The sequence below is a fragment of the Electrona antarctica genome (assembly GCF_951216825.1).
Source record: "Electrona antarctica genome assembly, contig: scaffold_349, whole genome shotgun sequence".
NCBI lineage: Eukaryota > Metazoa > Chordata > Actinopteri > Myctophiformes > Myctophidae > Electrona > Electrona antarctica.
The window spans coordinates 1-19,159 of NW_027638381.1; the positions used below are offsets into that span (position 1 = coordinate 1).

At 43.6% G+C, this 19,159-nt stretch overlaps 1 protein-coding gene across 1 annotated transcript; it reads right to left on the reverse strand.

The window, feature by feature from the left end:
* Positions 1–7: 7 nt before the first annotated feature.
* Positions 8–11,487, reverse strand: LOC306918124 (uncharacterized protein; the record flags this gene model as incomplete). The annotated part of the gene is made up of 3 exons (XM_079531004.1): positions 11,342–11,487; positions 6,585–6,645; positions 8–6,036 (listed from the first exon to the last, which is right to left on the reverse strand). A coding segment is annotated over exon 3 (5,744 nt), but the record flags the coding sequence as incomplete, so codon positions are not given.
* Positions 11,488–19,159: the final 7,672 nt, after the last annotated feature.

Genomic DNA, 19,159 nt, shown 5'->3' on the forward strand with positions numbered 1-19,159 from the left:
CTCAGACAAGGACTTGATGTTGTGTGCCGCAACTTCTTTGTTGGTTGCGAAGATGTGCACAACATCCTTGGGACAAAGGTGACGCTCAGTCACTCTCTGAGCAAGAAGATCTTTGTCTGCAACACTCAGCGGATCCTTCTTCCCTTTGACTCTCAGCCGATTGAGAAGTTCTGCGTAGGGCACATCATCTTTCTGTCGCATGATCTCCGTCAACGTGATCATCTGAAAGTGTTCGTGCAAAAGGTCCGGTTTGCATTCCTCGAGCACGCAGAGCGGTTTCCCTTGTGACGTTGGAGGGAGCTGGTGAAAGTCACCTACTGCAAGCACAGACATGCCTCCGAATGGCATCTTGCTGCCTTTAATCTCTTGCAGTCTCCAGTGGACGAAGGCAAACAAGTCTTTGGAAATCATCGACACCTCATCAATGACGATGATCTGCGCATTCCCCAGCTTCGCTCGCATGTCATCCAATCTATTTCCCAAGCCTGTGTAGGGGGGTTTGAGGCTTCTTGGCAACTTCAACAGGGAGTGCAGAGTGTTCCCTGAGATGTTGTATGCTGCAGTTCCAGTGAACGCAGACAGCAGCACTGTGGGCGTAGATGGATCAGTGTCTTCAAACAGTCTGGGGAGTCGACGGAGAATTCTTGTTCCTTCACCGTAGACGCACCTTATCATGTGTGATTTGCCAGTTCCAGCACCTCCAGTGACAAAGTAAAAGAACGGGTCGGGGTTCTGCTCGTTCACGCTCTTCAAGCACCAGTCACGTACAGAGTGAAAAATGGAGGCTTGTGTCTGGTTGAGGTTTCGACACATAGTGAGCAGATGATCCAGGCTCACCTGTGGGGCCGATACAGCAACATGTCCAATATTAGGCACGTCTTGAGCACTGAACTCTGGCACGTCGTCTCGTTCCTCATCATCCAGCGGAATTTCATCTTGTTGGGCAAGACATTCCAATCGATCGAGCTCATTTTCTGCTGCAATGTCGGCCCACGCGTCTTCAGCAGGGCCATTCTTCAGGAACTCCTCCATGGCTTCTTCGATCGATTCACTGTGTTTCTCGAACTTCTTCCTGTTCCTAGCAACAATTATATTGGCTCCCCAAACCTCATCTGTTCCAGGTAATCTCACAGACGCGTTGTGGTAGAACTCTGTGTAGGAGGGGAAGGTTTCGGTTTTCAGCGATGTTTGGTAGCGATGGGGAAGGTAGACTTTAAGCAGGGTGCCATAGTATTTTTCGGGTTCCTTCTGGTCCGAAAATTTCGCATATCTGATGACTGCGGGGTAGCCAACCTTTTTGCGCTTCCTCATGGTTCCCATGTTGTCGGAGAGCTTTACGCAATCCTTCTGTGTAGCTTCGTCACCGTACACAACCCTGTAGTCGGATGCAAATTCAGCTAGACACATGTTGTCAAACTCGGGGGATTTGGGTCTGACATTGTATCTGTCCAGACAATGTGTCATCCATACGTGTTCTGAATCGTCTGGTCTTTTCTGCAGCGTGCTGAGCGGGAGGCTCATTCTCATGGCATTGTCATCCGTGGGGAGGAAGATAACTTGCCGGGAGCATTTCTTCAAATGCAAACTGCAAGTCCGGGCGACTGCCTCCTGTGCGCTAACCTGTCTGTTTTTGACATAGGAGTGAACCAGTTGGTTCATTGCATCCCTCTCGCTCACTTTCGTGGGGTCTATTCCAACCACTACTTGCTTGAGAAGTTCGCCCATCTCACTTTCGGCCTTGGATATGTAGGACAGCATGTAGGAGATGCAGACATAGTGGTCCAGGACAAACTGGATATCCATGTTCGCATTCCAGGCCTTCAGCAAAACTGGGTTGTAGTTATTCACAAAGCCGTCCTTCACTCCACGCTTCATCAAGAGGACATGTGTCTTCCTCATGTCTTGAAGAGAGGCATTGTACTCTTCCCGAGTCAAATTGCACTTTGCCAGCAAGTCCGCTAGGTCAGTCACTTCTGATGTGCCATCAATCAGCATATCAAACAGTGGTTTGAGTTTGGCCATAGAAGCTTGCGTCTGTGCCGTCCGTTTTTTGCCTAAGCCTTTTGCACCGTCCTTTGCCTCCTTTCTTGCACTCTTATTTGCTGCATCATTTCCAGCCGTTGCGCCATCATCCAAATCTTTTTCAAGTTCTTCCTGAATTGGATCAACTGGCGTCGGGTTTGTGATCCACGTTTTGTCCACTGGTGGTTTTGGGAATCCAAACCTGCATGTCTTGCGACCTTTCCTACACGATTTGGTATGGTTTCTGCTGTGCATCTGAACCTCTGTGACAATTTTGTAGAGTATGGGATCTTCGTTCGGATCAGGCAGCTGGCACTTAATGTAGCGGTCTGCAAACTCGCAAATCTTCTCGTCCGAGTCTTCTCCATATACGGGGGCGTCGGCTATCCACATTAAACAATGCAAATGGGGGGACCCTCTTGCTTGGAATTCCACGCGATGGAACCAATCGATGACGCGTCCAATTGGAAGAGCCTCCTTATCAAACAGCACGTTTCTATAATACGAACTAACTCGCTTGTCAAACATGCGCATGGTCGTCACTGCATTGCTTCTGAGGATGTCGCATTTGTCATTCCAGTCCAGCTTGTCGAAGTCCACTATTTGGCCTTGCTGTGCTTTGATTGCCTTTATAACCTCCGGCCATCTGAACTCTGCAGCACTTATGGTCAAAAAGAAGGTGGGTGGACCTATCTGACGGACCATGGCAAACAAATCCAACATGGTCTTCTGCCAGTAAGCTGGAGTCCCCCTCATTGGCGACATGAATCTTGTTGCGTCGCGGTTTTTGACCAGTCGCTCGACTTCAGACTTGTTCTGCAACATCTTGTTGTTGATCCGGCGACCATCTTTGGTTTTGGGTTTGCCTTTTCTCAATTGGATTGAGATGGTGTTTTTTGCCAAGTGTGTCTCTGAGACAAACTGTGCAAAGAAGAGATAGGTTTGGTCTCTTGCAAAACGTGCGTCAACACCGAAAAGTCTCGCGTTGAAGTACCTGCTTGGGGACAGTTTGACCCTTCTCTTCCGATCAAACGTGTTCTCTCCAGTGGGAAACAATGTCGGGAAGGCCTTTGCTTCGAGGTTAGGGACTGTGCTGTAGCTGACAGGCTTGTTTCCTTCCGCTGGGGCTATGGTGAATATGCCATCTCCATATGTCATCATGTCCTGCCCAATGTCGTCCGGTTGCAGGCAACTGTCTAGGCCATGTCCAGGTCTCAGCACATCTTGCTCATCCTCAGCACTGGGTGGATGCTGATCCACTGTCCGTGATGAGTCGAGAGCTTCCGTAGAATCAGCCACTTCCATCATTTCGGCCTCATCACAACTGTCCATGCCGTCGTCTGTGGCCGTCTGTTCAGAAGCGGGTAGTTCTTCAAGCGGGTCTACCACAGCTTCACCACTGATGTCGTCCTCGTCTCGGATTGTGATGTTCCTGTAGTCGGGGTGTGTCTCGATGAGTTTCCTCAGAGCCAAAACCACATTCCTCACATTGACAGTGTGAAACAAATGATGGCCTTTGTACCGCATACGTCGCTTCAGCTTCACTCTGTACAAACCAGATGAGTCGAGCCTTCTGGGTAAGGCGTTTATGGTGGTTTCCACGTTTGATGGTACACACACCACAGCACCATGTACAGCTCCTTGTTTGCCTTTAGGGAGAGTGAGAATCTTGGCAAATGGGATGTCTAATGCTGTCATTTGTCTTTCCAGAACATTCAGTTGGCAAAGCTCTGGAGGAATGGCTGCTAGCTCCAAGTTGTTTGCAACAGCTATGTCTGGCATTCTTCCTGCTAGTACAATTCTGTGACAGCATTTACATATCCACTCTCTATGTCTTTCTTTGGGTACAGTGCAATCTTCTGGGCCTCCGCATTCATCGTCACAGAAATGAACATATTTTCCAGTCAAGCATGCTGCAACTACGTCAGGGTTTGTCTTGTACTTTTCCCGATGACAAGGGTCCACTTGACCAGAGAACAGCGCCCGGTGGCACGTTGTGCACACAAATGTTGGTCCATCTTCTATGTCTGCGTGGAATTTCGCTATACAGCAGTCTTGGAGCTGCTTTTCTTGTAAAGCTTTCCTTGCTTCCTTTTCAACGCGCCTATCTTCTACTCGCCTCTTGTTGTCTTCAACGCGCAGTCTGAGCTGCACTCGACATAACTCCATGTACCTTCTTTTTAACTTCAAGGCTTGGCGCATGTCACGGCGCATCTTGAAGAACGCGTCTGTTTTGCATTTGTGGGCCATGTAAAACTTCATGTGTTGCCTGAGCTTTTCCCTGAACTCCTCATCTACATGGAACCTCCTGTTGACATATGCCTTGCTAAATGCCTTGCGCTTCCCCCTGAACTTCTCATCTGTATGATACCTACTGTTGTCATATGCCTTGCTAAATGCCTTGCGCTTCTCTCTGAACACCTCATCCATCTTGTACCTGTACTTGTGCTTCTGCAGTTCCTTCCCTTTGAAATCCAGATCTTTGCTGTATTTGCTTTGGAAGTATGCGCTGTTGTATCCTTTTTGCTTAGCCTTGAATTCTGTATCTATGATGCACCTCTTTGCCCTGTACTTCCGGATATATTCCTTATTCCTGGCCCTAATATCTTCAATTGTGTTTGTCTGTCTTCGAGTTGTTGGTTTCTGTGAACCTGTTTTTCTGCTCAGTTTCCGTCGCCGGCGTTTGTTCAGTTTGTGAAAAGTGTCAGATGAAGTGTTGGACCCCACTTCTGTGGGTGATGAAATGCCTGACTGCAGAGAAGGCTTGGTGCTTGATGGCCCAGTGTTTGTTTCATGTCTGCTAGTTGAGGGTGACGGGGCATTTGTCTCTACATGGGGTGATGGGGCATTTGTCTGTACAAATGTCACTGGCATGAAGTCAAACAGCATTCTGTCAATCGGTATGGAATGTACGCTGACAGTTAGATGGTCAATTTTAGCAATTAGATCATCCAAGTGAGTGAAGGTCATCATTACTGCTGTTCCTCCTTTCCACGGAGCTAAAGGTAGGCCATCATCATTTCTGCTGTGCGGGTCAAACATGCCATATCTTCCCGACGCGTCTCTAAATACAGCAATTGTGTATGGCGATATTGTAAGCAGTGCATGTGTCACATCTGCAGACAAACACTGGAGTCTTGCATGAAGATTCAGCAACCAATGCTGCTGTCTAGTATCTCCTGCTTCTCTCATGTATCCCGTCTCCACATTCGATTTGATCACAGAGTAGTGATTGTGTTCCGTTTCCACATCGAGAGGCGTTTCCTCCATCGACAGGAATTTGCTCTGAAACAGGTTCCGTCTTTTTAGTCTATTGATTGTTCTTCTATACAGACGGTCGCCCATGTCCAGTATCTTGTTGAGATCATCCCTCCTCAACTCAAGTCCCTCATTTTGCTGTGCCAGAAATGTGAGAGACATGCATGTACACTGCTTATTCCTTGAAAAATTGGGATATAAATTATGAGCCTGGCTTCTGGATGCTTGCACAGAGATCACAGCAGATGGTTGAATGAGTGGTTCATGCACAGGGTCCCTGTTGGAAAGGTCAATGGCATGCCGAGCTTTTTTTGGAGAAGGCTGCACGAGTGGAGAAATGGTCTCCTGTTTCTTCTCATCGACTTCCTCGACTGAAGCGCTACCGTTTGGTGATTGTGAAAGGTTGGCCTTAGCAGGGCTATTAGCCCAGAACTTCTTTTTAGCCGCAGATCTCTGCTTTGGACGAGGCATGATGTCACAATGTTATGTGACAAAATAATGACTAGATCTAAACGTGTTAAAAATCACAATTTACCTGTAAATATGCAGTCTGTAACCAAGAATTAACTTACTTACCGTTACATATATGTACTCTCTAACTAACCAAGAATGAACTTACCGTTAAATATATGTAGTCGCGAACTAACCAAGAATGAAATTACTTACCGTTACTATATGTAGTCTCTAACTAACCAAGAATGAACTTTCTTACCGTTATATATGAAGTCACTGGTGTAGCTGTTCAGATGTGATGACCTAAGCAGTAAATGAAATAGGCAAAATTAGAATAGCAATGTGGTATTACCGTATAACACAAAAAAGCAACCCCAATGACAAACTGAATTTAGTAGTGCAACCACTAACTAACGTTACAATTTATTTCTAAGAGTAGGAAGGTAACATTTGTAAAATGTGTGGACACAGGATGCAATTAAAGTGGTGAAGTGTTGAAAGCTAATAACATGTAGTGGCATGGAGGCATGTCCCATTATGTAAACTAGAGTAGACATCACATAAGGTCAATGTCCTAACATCAATCATCGTGGTTTGTTAATTAGCAGAGTTCAATGTAACAGTATTTAGGAGACATATTTAAAGACCTCCATGTAAGTTATGTGAAGTCCATAAGATGGTCACATAGGTCATCAGGTCACATAGGTCATCAATTTCACCATAACACTGCCATGCTGGAGTGACCGAGTGTGAGTGAGCAAGTGGCCAAGATTTTTGCTTTAGGATTCTTTACAATTAACTGAATGATGTCAAAGAAGTGTCCATTTGCTAACAATACAAAAGTGACAAACCTAGTGACGGACCAGTCCGGGTCACCACAGCCTGTGGTGACCAGTGTCTCCCTCTCTGGAACTGTAATTTGACACACACACACACACACACACACACACACACACACACACACACACACACACACACACACACACACACACACACACACACACACACACAGTTAGAGTATAGTATAACATTATTACACGAGTCTTCACAGTGATGTAAATAGGTTTTCAATGTAATAGGTCCTGGGACTCAGGGGTGGTCTGTTAGATGGGTCGCAGGGACATTTGATGAGTCCTACTTCAACAATGTTAGAGTACAGTACTGCAGTGGTTGTCAAAGTGGGGTCCAGAGACCCCCATGGGTCCTTGAGGAAGTTCCAGGGGGTCCCCAGCTAAAATATATAGACTGGAAGCAGATGGTCCCTTGTATCTGTATATCTGAGAACATACAAATGGCCACTGGGTCCATTTGTACACAGTTAAATTGACATTGGTTTTACAATATAGATTGGGGTGCCAGAGAAATGTCATTAAATGGGGGTCCAAGTCAAGGCCTAATACATGCCAGTTTGACATCTATTAGGCCTGGGACTAGTTTGACATGGATTAGGCCTTGGACCCCAGGTCCTTGAAATTCAAATAATTGAGAATCACTGAGCCATACGAATCTTGTATGGGTGTTGCTGCACTGGCATATATTTTCAAATGTTGGTCTGTATCAATTTGGGGGTCCTTGATATGAAAAGGTTTAAGAACCACTGCAGTACCCCACACACACACACACACACACCAAAATATTTTACAAACATAGCAGATGTACAAGCTTACAAGGCGTATGTAGTAGGGATGTGAAACGACTCATATTTGGCAAATAAGTCGAGACCGCAAATCAATGTGTCGATGGATTTTTTTCCTTTTGTGTTTTGCTGCGCAACTGTTGAGAACGCAACTATGCAGTCATTTAAGCAACACAACGTATGCAGCAGCATCCATATGTTTAGTTCAACCACACTGAACCCAACACACACACACACACACACACACACACACACACACACACACACACACACACACACACACACACACACACACACACACACACACACACACACACACACACACACCTCGGTCATAGTTTTCAACAAAAACAACACTGCCACTGGTCTATTTCACGAGGCGCTGCTGCGCAGTATAAATGTTTTACAAACATAGCACAAGGGCTCACACGACGTATCATCCACGACGCTGTGAGCTCCTCGGTCTGCTATCTTAGGTGTGTGACATGCTAGTTTGACATGCATTAGGCCTCAGACCCCCAGGTCCTTGACATTGAAATGGTTGAGAACCACTGCTCAAGCTGTAAAGATCTTCTCGTTTGGGGGTGCCTTCCCTGGCATATATTTTAAAATGGGGGTCTGTATGCAATTTGGGGGTCCTTGACATGAAAAAGTTTAAGTACTGCAGTACTGAGTACAGTATTGCATTCCATGACCCCCGGAGGGTGACATGATTGCATCATTAACAATTAGCCATCATCCGCATTCTGAAGGGAACATTTGCTGAAAGTAGCAGATCTTCAAGTTCCCTTTTGCACAACCCAGATCGCTGGAAAGAAATATCACTCTGATATCAGAACAGCCCAACATATATATATTTTTTGTACAAAGTAACAGATCTACACGCTCCTTTTAGCACAACCTAGACCCCTGGTATAGAAAAATCACACCCGTGTGAAGTGAGTGGTGCAACTCCGTGTGGGGGTCCCCAGGGGGGCAAGTTCCTGACCCACAGGAACGCACCCAGGGTGCCGGCCCGATTCTGGTGAGCCGCCCCGTGTCCGAAACAGTTGAGAAGTGACAGATTTACCGTGTGGGGGTCCCTCTACTGTACTGTACTGTACTGGCACACCCGAAATCACCATATATACAGTTAATATGTGTGTGTGTTGGGTTGCGCACAGGTGGTGAAAAACAACCATGCTGTTTTCGTGCTCAGACACACCCACCCAGCCAGGCAGGCACCCAGCCATTTGCACCACTCAAATAAATATCACACCGATATCAGAACATCCCAAAAAGCCACCTGGTTATAGAACCAGTGTCCTGTTCTTCAACCAACTAAACCCAGTAGAGCAGTGGTTTCCAAACGTTTTCATGTCAAGGACTTCCAAATTCACACCAATTAGCCTGCGGACCCTCATTTGAAAATATATGCCAGGGACCCCCATAACTCCATAAGAAGATTTTTTTTTACAGCCCTAGCAGTGATTCTCAACCCATTTCATTTCAAGGACCCCCAGTTTGACATGCATTAGTCTACAAACCCCCATTTAATGGCATTTCTATCTCTGGGACCACCAATTTATATTGTGAAAACAATGTTAATGAATTGCAAATGGACCCAAGTGGAGCCTAATGGGTTCATTTGGTTCCATTTGTATACTCTCAGAGTTAGACCCATAAGGGTCCATTTGGTTCCAAATTATCATTTTGCTGGGGACCCACTGGAACTCCCTCAAGGACCCCTGGGGGTCCCCGGACCCCACTTTGGGACGCCCAATTTATATTGTAAAATCAATGTTCATTTAACTCTGAGAGCACAAATGTAACCAAATGGACCCGTAACGGGTCCATTTGGTTCCATTTGTTACGGGTCCATTTGTACACTCAGAGCTACAGACACATAAGAGTCCATTTGGTTCCAAACTATCATTTTGCTGGGGACCCCCTGGAACTCCCTCAAGGACCCCTGGGGGTCCCCGGACCCCACTTTGGGACCCACTACAGTAGAGTACAACAAGAAACAACAAACTTTATAACCAACACCAGGTTACCCCTTTTAGACCTGAGGATGATTCTACAAATGCCCTCTAAATTTAAACAGTTTTCTGACCCCGATCTGAAAATATGTTGTTCCAGGGACCTCCCAGAATCAAAGATTTGAGTTAAAAACATTCGCTCTGATAGAATATATAAGGATTTGCACCACATTTTCACGATTTTTCAAAAATAGCAGATCTACAAGCTTGCTATGAGCTTGTAGATCTGCTATTTTTCAACAGCTAAAGTATAACAATGCTTAAAACACCAAAAGGGGTTACCGCCCAGAATGGGTTATACAACCAATGCCCAGTTATGCATGGGATAGTGCGGGTACAGTGACTGACCCCTGGTATAGAAAAAAATATCACACAGAACAGCCCAACATACGTATATTTGTTTTTTACATAATTAATTAGCTAGCATCACCATTCTGAGGGGAACATTTGCTGAAAGTAGCAGATCTACAAGCTCCCTTTTGCACAACGTAGACCTTTGGTATAGAAAGAAATCAGAACAGCCTAACAAGCCACCTGGTTATAGAACCAGTGTCCAGTGCAACCAACTAAACCCAGTAGAGCAGTGGTTCCCAAACTCACACCAATTAGCCCACGGACCCTCATTTGAAAATATATGCCAGGCCCAGGGCAGGGACCCCCATAAGAGAAGAATTGTATGGCTCTAGCAGTGATTCTCAACCCGTTTCATTTATTGCATTAGTCTACCGACCCCCATTTAATGGCATTTCTATCTCTGGGACCCCCAATTTATATTGTAAAAATCACACCTGTGTGAACTGAGTGGTGCAACTCCCCCCCCCCCCTCTGTCTCTCATTAGCAGGCAGAAGTGCAGCACTATCTCTCTCTCTCTCTCCATTTCTGGCACAACAGCGCCACTTGTGGTAGTCATTGGTACTCGTGCTCATAGTGACATAGTCACATAGGTAGTCACATAGGTGAACACACGGACACGGACATTGCTGTTCGTTGGAGTGGTTGCGCCACTCAAAAATCAATGTTAATTGAACTCTGACTGTACAACATGGAACCAAATGGACCCTGGTTCCATTTGTACACTCTCAGAGTTACAGACCCATAAGCGTGCATTTGGTTCCAAACTATCATTTTGCTGGGGACCCCCTGGAACTCCCTTAAGGAGCCAGGTTAACACCATGTTATACAACCAATGCCCATGCAGTTCACCCACAGTGAACACACCATGTTTAGTACACACAACCACCAGTCACACACACACACACACACACACACAACCACCAGTCACACACAACCACCTGTCACACACACACACACACACACACACACGGGGGGGGGGGGGGGTCCGCGGAGTACGGGGGGGGGGGTCCGCGGAGTTCGGCGCGGGGGTCCGCGTTAGTATGCGTGGGAGGATACAGTGACAGACACTCAGTGTTACCGTCTGTTAACCATTATCAGCACTCCGCTGTTATTCTCAAAGTAGTTACGCTAGAGAATTCTGAGGCAACGTGGCGACGACCGAATTATTCTCTTTTTTTTTTACAACACGTTCTAACTCCTACATGGATTTAATTGTTTATAACGTCGGATGAGGTCTGATGCGGCCATGCAAAAATGATTATGGCGTGTAGACGATGGATTAACCACACACACACACACACACACACACACCACACACAGTCAACAAAAACACTGCCATTACCAGTGTCTTTAATTAGCTGTGCAGTGTGAAGGTTGTAGCTTGGTTATTTTACCAAGACGACGTCTTCAAACCAAGTTTCAATACAACACAAAGCAGCATTGGTGTGTGGTGTACTGGTTATGCCGGTGGCGTTAGCTGGTGTGTGTGTGTGTGTGTGTGTGTGTGTGGTTATGACGGTCAAACTAGGTGGTTTGAAAACTTTTTTTTACCAAGAAAACAATTTTGATTAAGAAAAGGATTTGTTGTGAACTTACCTCCGATCTTGTTCCTGTAAGCCACAGAAAAGGACACACAAAAAAACAGCAAAACAAGAATACAAAAAATAGCAGTTGTACACAATAGATATATCCAGAGAAGTTGCAGTGGCGGGTCGAGTCAGTTTCCCTCAAAAACACGTCTGTTGTCGGCTCAGTGTCTGAGAGAAATGAGTGACGGAGAGAAATATTCAAACAACGCCAACAAAATTCGCCAATTGGAACGCAGCTCCTCAGTGTGAATTGATTACCATACAAGCTGTACTCAGTTCATTGATTGTCCGTAAAGTGAAGACGCACATGTGTCTGTCTCATAGAGTATATATATGGTCTGTCTGGCTGAGTGACAGTCCGTCCGTCCCCATTAGCCCGCCTACTGTATCCGGTTATTTGTGCACAGACAGGTCGTCAAACGGAAGACCATTTCCGTATCCTCTTCAGACAGGATACAACATTTCACAGAAGCGATTTAAGTATTTATTAACAGTTTGCAGAATTACAGTACATTTCAAGCACAATTCAATCCAAAAACTTAACTAAGGACGAGACCATACATTACACTTGTTTACAATATGGTCCACCATGTTCAATTCATCAGAATTATTTTGTGAAACAGTCAACTAAAAAGAAAGAAATACGCCTTTAGCTCTTGGCTGGGGGGTTATCATCATCATTGTGGGAATAAGAGGTTTTGTAGGCCTTTTTCCTCGTATTTACGGCTCAAATCGCGCTGGATAAACCTAGCGTGCATGTTTAGTGGCTCAATAGTAAATCCATGTCGCCACCTGATTAAAATATGAATGCTTCTAAAGACCCTTAAATAGACGTTGTTGACATTAGTGATATGCGAGGGGGGGGGGGGGGGGGTCTCTTCTTCTACACGCGTAAATAGAATGTGACTGAACGGTGCCAGACGCCTAACTATCGCTACTGCCCCCTGGCGGCGGATAAGATATAGAGCCGTCCATTACAATGTCAAATCAGGTCTGTGATCGTGTGTAAATAATTGGGAAGGGATTCATCCCCAAAAAAACGTATGCATAGATTATTTTTCATAAATAATGATAACACAGTAGGCCAGGGAGATTTTTTTATGAGACTGGTCTAGGCAATAATAATAATAATAATAATAATAATAATAATAATAATAATAATTGTGCTAGCCAATTACACGGTCAAGTTACCCCATGTGTAAGTATTTCGGAGGGGATTTATCCCCCCCAAATCATGTTTTAGCTACAAATGGTTACATTTTTCGCATTTGCGGCGCCCCCTATGAACGAAAAAAAGCCCTCCCAGTAATTTTGCCAGACAATTACAATGTCACGTCACCCCTGTGATCATGCGTAAGTAATTCGGAAGGTATTTATCCCCCAAAAATCATGCTTTTGCGATACACGGTTACATTTTTCGCATTTGCGGCGCCCCCTATAGATGAAAATGGAATTGCTTTCGGCTCTGGGTTGAGTAACCCACCCGTGACAAGTGATTCAAATTTGGGATGGATTGGACATTCCGTTCGTGATTTGTGGCGTTTTTTGTAAAGTAGGCCCCTCCCACTAACTTTGGAAGCCGATTACGGCCGAACGATACGCACTATCAAAGTTCTGCCGTTGGTGTTTTCATCGGAATGGTCCAGAGATCATGTGTACTGATTTTTGTGAGATTTGGACAAAATGTGTAGGAGGAAAAGCAAAAAGTGTGTTTTGGAGAAAGTTCAAAATGGCGTAAAATCTATCATGACGCAAATGGGCGTGGCCTATATGGGGAGATGCGTCATGACCCAAGAAATCCAGGGAAAAAATAATTTTGATTTTACGACCTACGGTTCAAGAGTTATAAGCCAAAACGTAAAGTGGGCTGTTATAGCGCCACCATGAGGCCGACCGATAACATTATAAGTTGATTAATTTTAGTAATTATTATGAACCTACCCTCCAAGTTTTGTAACTATAGTCCTTACAGTCTCTGAGGAAAAAATACTTGAATGTGAGAAAATGCGAAAAATCGCATTTTCCCATTCATGTCAATGGGGAAATTTTATTCACTAATACATTAATATCAATTAAACTATACAACATTTCTCTTAAAAAAATACAAGCACATCCTTCCCGATGAAGCCGGGCAATTTGAGATATGGCTCAAGTGCGTACAGTCAAAACTGTGGGAGGAGTAGCGTGTCAAAAAAAGTCTTACTCCAGTAAAAATAAACTAGAAAGGTCGCAATTTTAAAAAATTGCAAAGTGTGGTTGCCGCAGTGGCTTACATGTGCCCCTCCCACTGATATTGCCAGCCAATTACAATGTCGCGTCACCCCTGCGATCATGCGTAAGTAATTTGGAGGGGATATCATGTTTTTGCACCATACGGTTACATTTTTGGCATTTGCAGCGCCCCCTATGGATGAAAATGGAATTGCTTTTGGAACTTGGTTGATTGAACCACCCGCAACATGTGATTACAATTTGGGATGGATCGGACATTCTGTTCGTGATTTATGGCATTTTATGTAAAATAGGCCCCTCCTACTATCTTCGGACGACGATTATGGCCGAACGATACGCACTACCAAAATTCTGCAGTTAGTGTTTTAATCGGATAGGTCCGGAGATCATCTGTGCCGAATTTTGTGAGATTTGGACAAAATCTGTAGGAGGAGGAGCCAAAAGTGTGTTTTGGAGAAAAATCAAATTTGCAGGATTTTTTTCCCTGACGAAAATGGGCGTGGCATATATGTGGAAATGCATCATGATCCAAGGAATCCATGGAAAAGGACATTTTGATTTTACGACTTACGGTTCAAGAGTTATAGGGAAAAACGCAAAGTGGGCTGTTATAGCGCCACCATGAGGCCGAATGATGTAATAATGAATTCAATTAATTTTAATAATTATTATGAACCTCCCCTCCGAGTGTTGTAACTGTAGCACTTACGATCTCCAAGAAAAAAATACTTGAATGGGAGTCGTTGCATTTTCCTATTATAAATCAATGTTAAATACATAATTAACTAATAAATTAATATCAATTAAACTATACAACATATCTCTTAACAAAATACAAGCACACCATTCCCGATGAAGCCGGTCGATTTGACATATGGCTTGAGTGTGTGCCGCAAAAACTGTGGGAGGAGTAGTGTGTCAAAGTTTTTTTGTACAGGTACAATAAAACACTAGAAAGGTCGCAATTTTAAAAAATTGCAAAGTGTGGTTGCCGCAGTGGCTTACATATGCCCCTCCCACTGATATTGCCAGCCAATTACAATGTCACGTCACCCCTGCGATCATGTGTAAGTAATTCGGAGGGGATTTATCCCCCAAAAATAATGTTTTTGCACCATACGGTGACACTTTTTGGCATTTGCGGCGCCCCCTATGGATGAAAATAGAATTGCTTTTGGAACTTGGTTGATTGAACCACCCGCGACATGTGATTACAATTTGGGATGGATGGGACATTCTGTTCGCGATTTATGGCATTTTTTGTAAAATAGGCCCCTCCTACTATCTTCGGACGACGATTACGGCCGAACGACACGCACTACCAAAATTCTGCAGTTGGTGTTGTAATCGGATGGGTCCGGAGATCATGTGTGCTGACTTTTGTGAGATTTGGACAAAATCTGTAGGAGGAGGAGCCAAAAGTGTGTTTTGGAGAAAATTCAAAATGGCGGAAAATCTATCATGACGCAAATGGGCGTGGCCTATATGGGGAGATGCGTCATGACCCAAGGAAGCCAGGGAAATAATAATTTAGATTTTACGACCTACGGTTCAAGAGTTATAAGCCAAAACGTAAAGTGGGCTGTTATAGCGCCACCATGAGGCCGACCGATAACATTATACGTTGATTAATTTTAGTAATTATTATGAACCTACCCTCCAAGTTTTGTAACTATAGTGCTTACAGTCTCTGAGGAAAAAATACTTGAATGTGAGAAAATGCGAAAAATCGCATTTTCCCATTCATGTCAATGGGGAAATTCTATTCACTAATAAATTCATATCAATTAAACTATACAACATTTCTCTTAAAAAAATACAAGCACATCCTTCCCGATGAAGCCGGTCAATTTGAGATATGGCTCAAGTGCGTACAGTCAAAACAGTGGGTGGAGTAGTGCGTCAAAAAAAAGGTTACTCCAGTAAAAAGAAATAAAGTGTTACGATTACAATAGTCTGGTTGCCCTGTTAGGGCAACCACACTAATAAAGTGTTCCAATTACAATAGTCTGGTTGCCCTTTAGGGCAACCACACTAACTAGAAAGGTCGCAATTTTAAAAAATTGCAAAGTGTGGTTGCCGCAGTGGCTCACATATGCCCCTCCCACTGATATTGCCAGCCAATTACAATGTCGCGTCACCCCTGCGATCATGCGTAAGTAATTCGGAGGGGATTTATCCCCCAAAAATCATGTTTTTGCGACAAACGGTTACATTTCTCGCATTTGCGGCGCCCCCTATGGATGAAAATGGAATTGCTTTTGGTACTTGGTTGATTTAACCACCCGCGACATGTGATTCAAATTTGGGATGGATCGGACATTTCGTTCGGGATTTTAGGCATTTTTTGTAAAATAGGCCCATCCCACTAACTTCGGAAGCCGATTACGGCCGAACGATACGCACTATCAAAATTCCGCCTGTGGTGTCTTCATCGGAAAGGTCCAGAGATCATGTGTACCAATTCTTGTGAGATTTTGACAAAATCTCTAGGAGGAGGAGCAAAAAGTGTGTTTTGGAGAAAATTCAAAATGGCGGAAAATCTATCATGACGCAAATGGGCGTGGCCTATATGGGGAGATGCGTCATGGCCCAAGGAATACAGGGAGAAATGAATTTTGAATTTACGACCTACGGTTCAAGACTTATAAGCCAAAACGTATAGTGGGCTGTTATAGCACCACCATGAGGCCGACCGATATAATTATAAGTTAATTAATTTTAGTAAGTATTACGAATTATCCCTCCAAGTTTTGTAACTATAGCCCTAACGGTCTCCGAGGAAAAAATACTTGAACGTGATTTTTCGCATTTTCCCATTCATGTCAATGGGGACATTTAATTCACTAATAAATTAATATCAATTAAACTATACAACATTTCTCTTAGAAACGAGCAAGCACACGATTCCCGATTTTTACGGTCAATTTGACATATGGCTCAAGTGCGTACAGTCAAAACTGTGGGACTAGTAGTGGGACAAACTTTGTCTTACTCTAGTAAAATAAAACTAGAAAGGTCGCAATTTTAAAAAATTGCAAAGTGTGGTTGCCGCAGTGGCTTACATATGCCCCTCCCACTGATATTGCTAGCCAATTACAATTTCAAGTCACACATGTGATCATGTGTAAGTATTGTAAGGGATTTATGCCCCCAAAAATCATGTTTTTGCGACAAACGGTTACATTTCTCGCATTTGTGGCGCCCCCTATGGATGAAAATAGAATTGCTTTTGGTACTTGGTTGATTCAACGACCCGCAACATGTGATTCAAATTTGGGATGGATTGGACATTCCGTTCGTGATTTATGGCATTTTTTGTAAAATAGGCCCCTCCTACTATCTTCGGACGACGATTACGGCCGAACGATACGCACTATCAAAATTCTGCAGTTGGTGTTTTAATCGGATAGGTCTGGAGATCATGTGTGCCGATTTTTGTGAGATTTGGACAAAATCTGTAGGAGGAGGAGCCAAAAGTGTGTTTTGGAGAAAATTCAAAATGGCGGAAAATCTATCCTGACGCAAATGGGCGTGGCCTATATGGGGAGATGCGTCATGGCCCAAGGAATACAGGGAGAAAGGAATTTTGAATTTACGACCTACGGTTCAAGACTTATAAGCCAACACGTATAGTGGGCTGTTATAGCGCCACCATGAGGCCGACCGATATAATTATAAGTTAATTAATTTTAGTAAGTATTACGAATTATCCCTCCAAGTTTTGTAACTATAGCCCTTACGGTCTCCGAGGAAAAAATACTTGAACGTGATTTTTCGCATTTTCCCATTCATGTCAATGGGGACATTTAATTCACTAATAAATTAATATCAATTAAACTATACAACATTTCTCTTAGAAACGAGCAAGCACACGATTCCCGATTTTTACAGTCAATTTGACATATGGCTCAAGTGCGTACAGTCAAAACTGTGGGACTAGTAGTGGGACAAACTTTGTCTTACTCTAGTAAAATAAAAATAAAAATAATAAAGTGTTACAATTACAATAGTCTGGTTGCCCTTTAGGGCAACCACACTAATAACTCAAAATTGCAGTAGCCAGGGTGGCTACTGCAACTTACATAAGTGACTGATGTAATTAATTATAATGCTATCACAAACAAATAGAACACCAAATATAACATGTAAAATAGTATGTTAAATATTTTGTATTCTCAATACACAAAGGTACTGTACTGTACTGTACTGTACTGTACTGTACTGTACTGTACATGGTTTTGAGCAGCATTCATACTGTATTCTCTCTCAGGCAGCTCATCAACCAGCTCTGTCCTCCCTGATGCATTGAAGGAAGACAAACCGATGAAGACAGAGGTAACTCATTCGCAGGTCCATGAAATACATCTGATGTCTTTTACACATCTGTGAATAATGATGTGCACCTGTTGAATTGGTTGTGGTTCTATGCAGGACAGGACCTGCAAAGCATTTGCAATGTAGTTGTATGTATGCTGTATATTTATGCTTTCTGTGCATGAAATTATGTTGTATAGCATACTTAATGTCCACGTTGCCGAATTCAAAATATGGATAAATAAAAATAATAATTATATTTAGTCTACTATGAAAATGTAAGTTTTGTTTATTTTTGCTTCATCGTTGATTCATTAGATGCAGTCGGTGAAAAGCTCATCAGAGGAAGAGGAGGATGTGGTTTCCGGTGAGAGACATATTCCTGTCCTGTGTGAACTGAGTGGTGTAAGGTCTTAGACTGTGGTCTGACGTAATGAAATCACACCCGTGTGAACTGGGTGACCATAGCAACCATGCTCATTACATTGAACATACATGATAAATAACTCAAAATGTAGTATGTGCTGGGTCGGAGCCCACTGGCGGTGTCTTCGGGGTTCTGGGACTGCTTCGCTTCCTCACGAGGTGTCTTACAGAGTTCCCCTTACATATGAAATATGTTGGGTGGAGAGGTAGTCTCGATACGATAGAGAACGTATGGTTACTTGGTAACCTTTGTTCTCTGAGTGAAGAGACTACCTCTCCACCAAGATGTCGCTCAGAAGCGGTGTCGATCAAGTAAACCAGTGTAATCACGCACACCTGGGCCTTATATACCCGTGCGTGCCAGTACAACTGGTGTGTCTTAAAGAGATATCCACGTCACAAGTGAGGTGGGGTCATTCCCCTTACATATGAAATATGTTGGGTGGAGAGGTAGTCTCTTCACTCAGAGAACAAAGGTTACCAAGTAACCATACGTTCCAATGCAGTTGGTCTTCTTAACTCTTTGAGAGTTTCATGGATTTCTATATAGTTTTTAGACTTCTCTATGGCAGAATGGCGTTTTTGAATGATTTATTGAAAATTCTCTGCTGTGAATGTGTGACAACGAAAGACCTTCAGAGAAAGCTTGGCTTGTCTGCTTTAAGGAAAAAAATGAACTGAGTTGATAAAATGTTTAATTGTGGTGTTGGAAGCCATTTAAAAGAGCCTGCATTTACACTGGGTAGTGTTTCTAGGACAACAAAAAAAGTTATGACCGGTTGAAGTTTTATTTTCTAAATAACTTTTTTTCTGCTGGGCGTACATAGCCATGCAATATCTCATTTTAAAG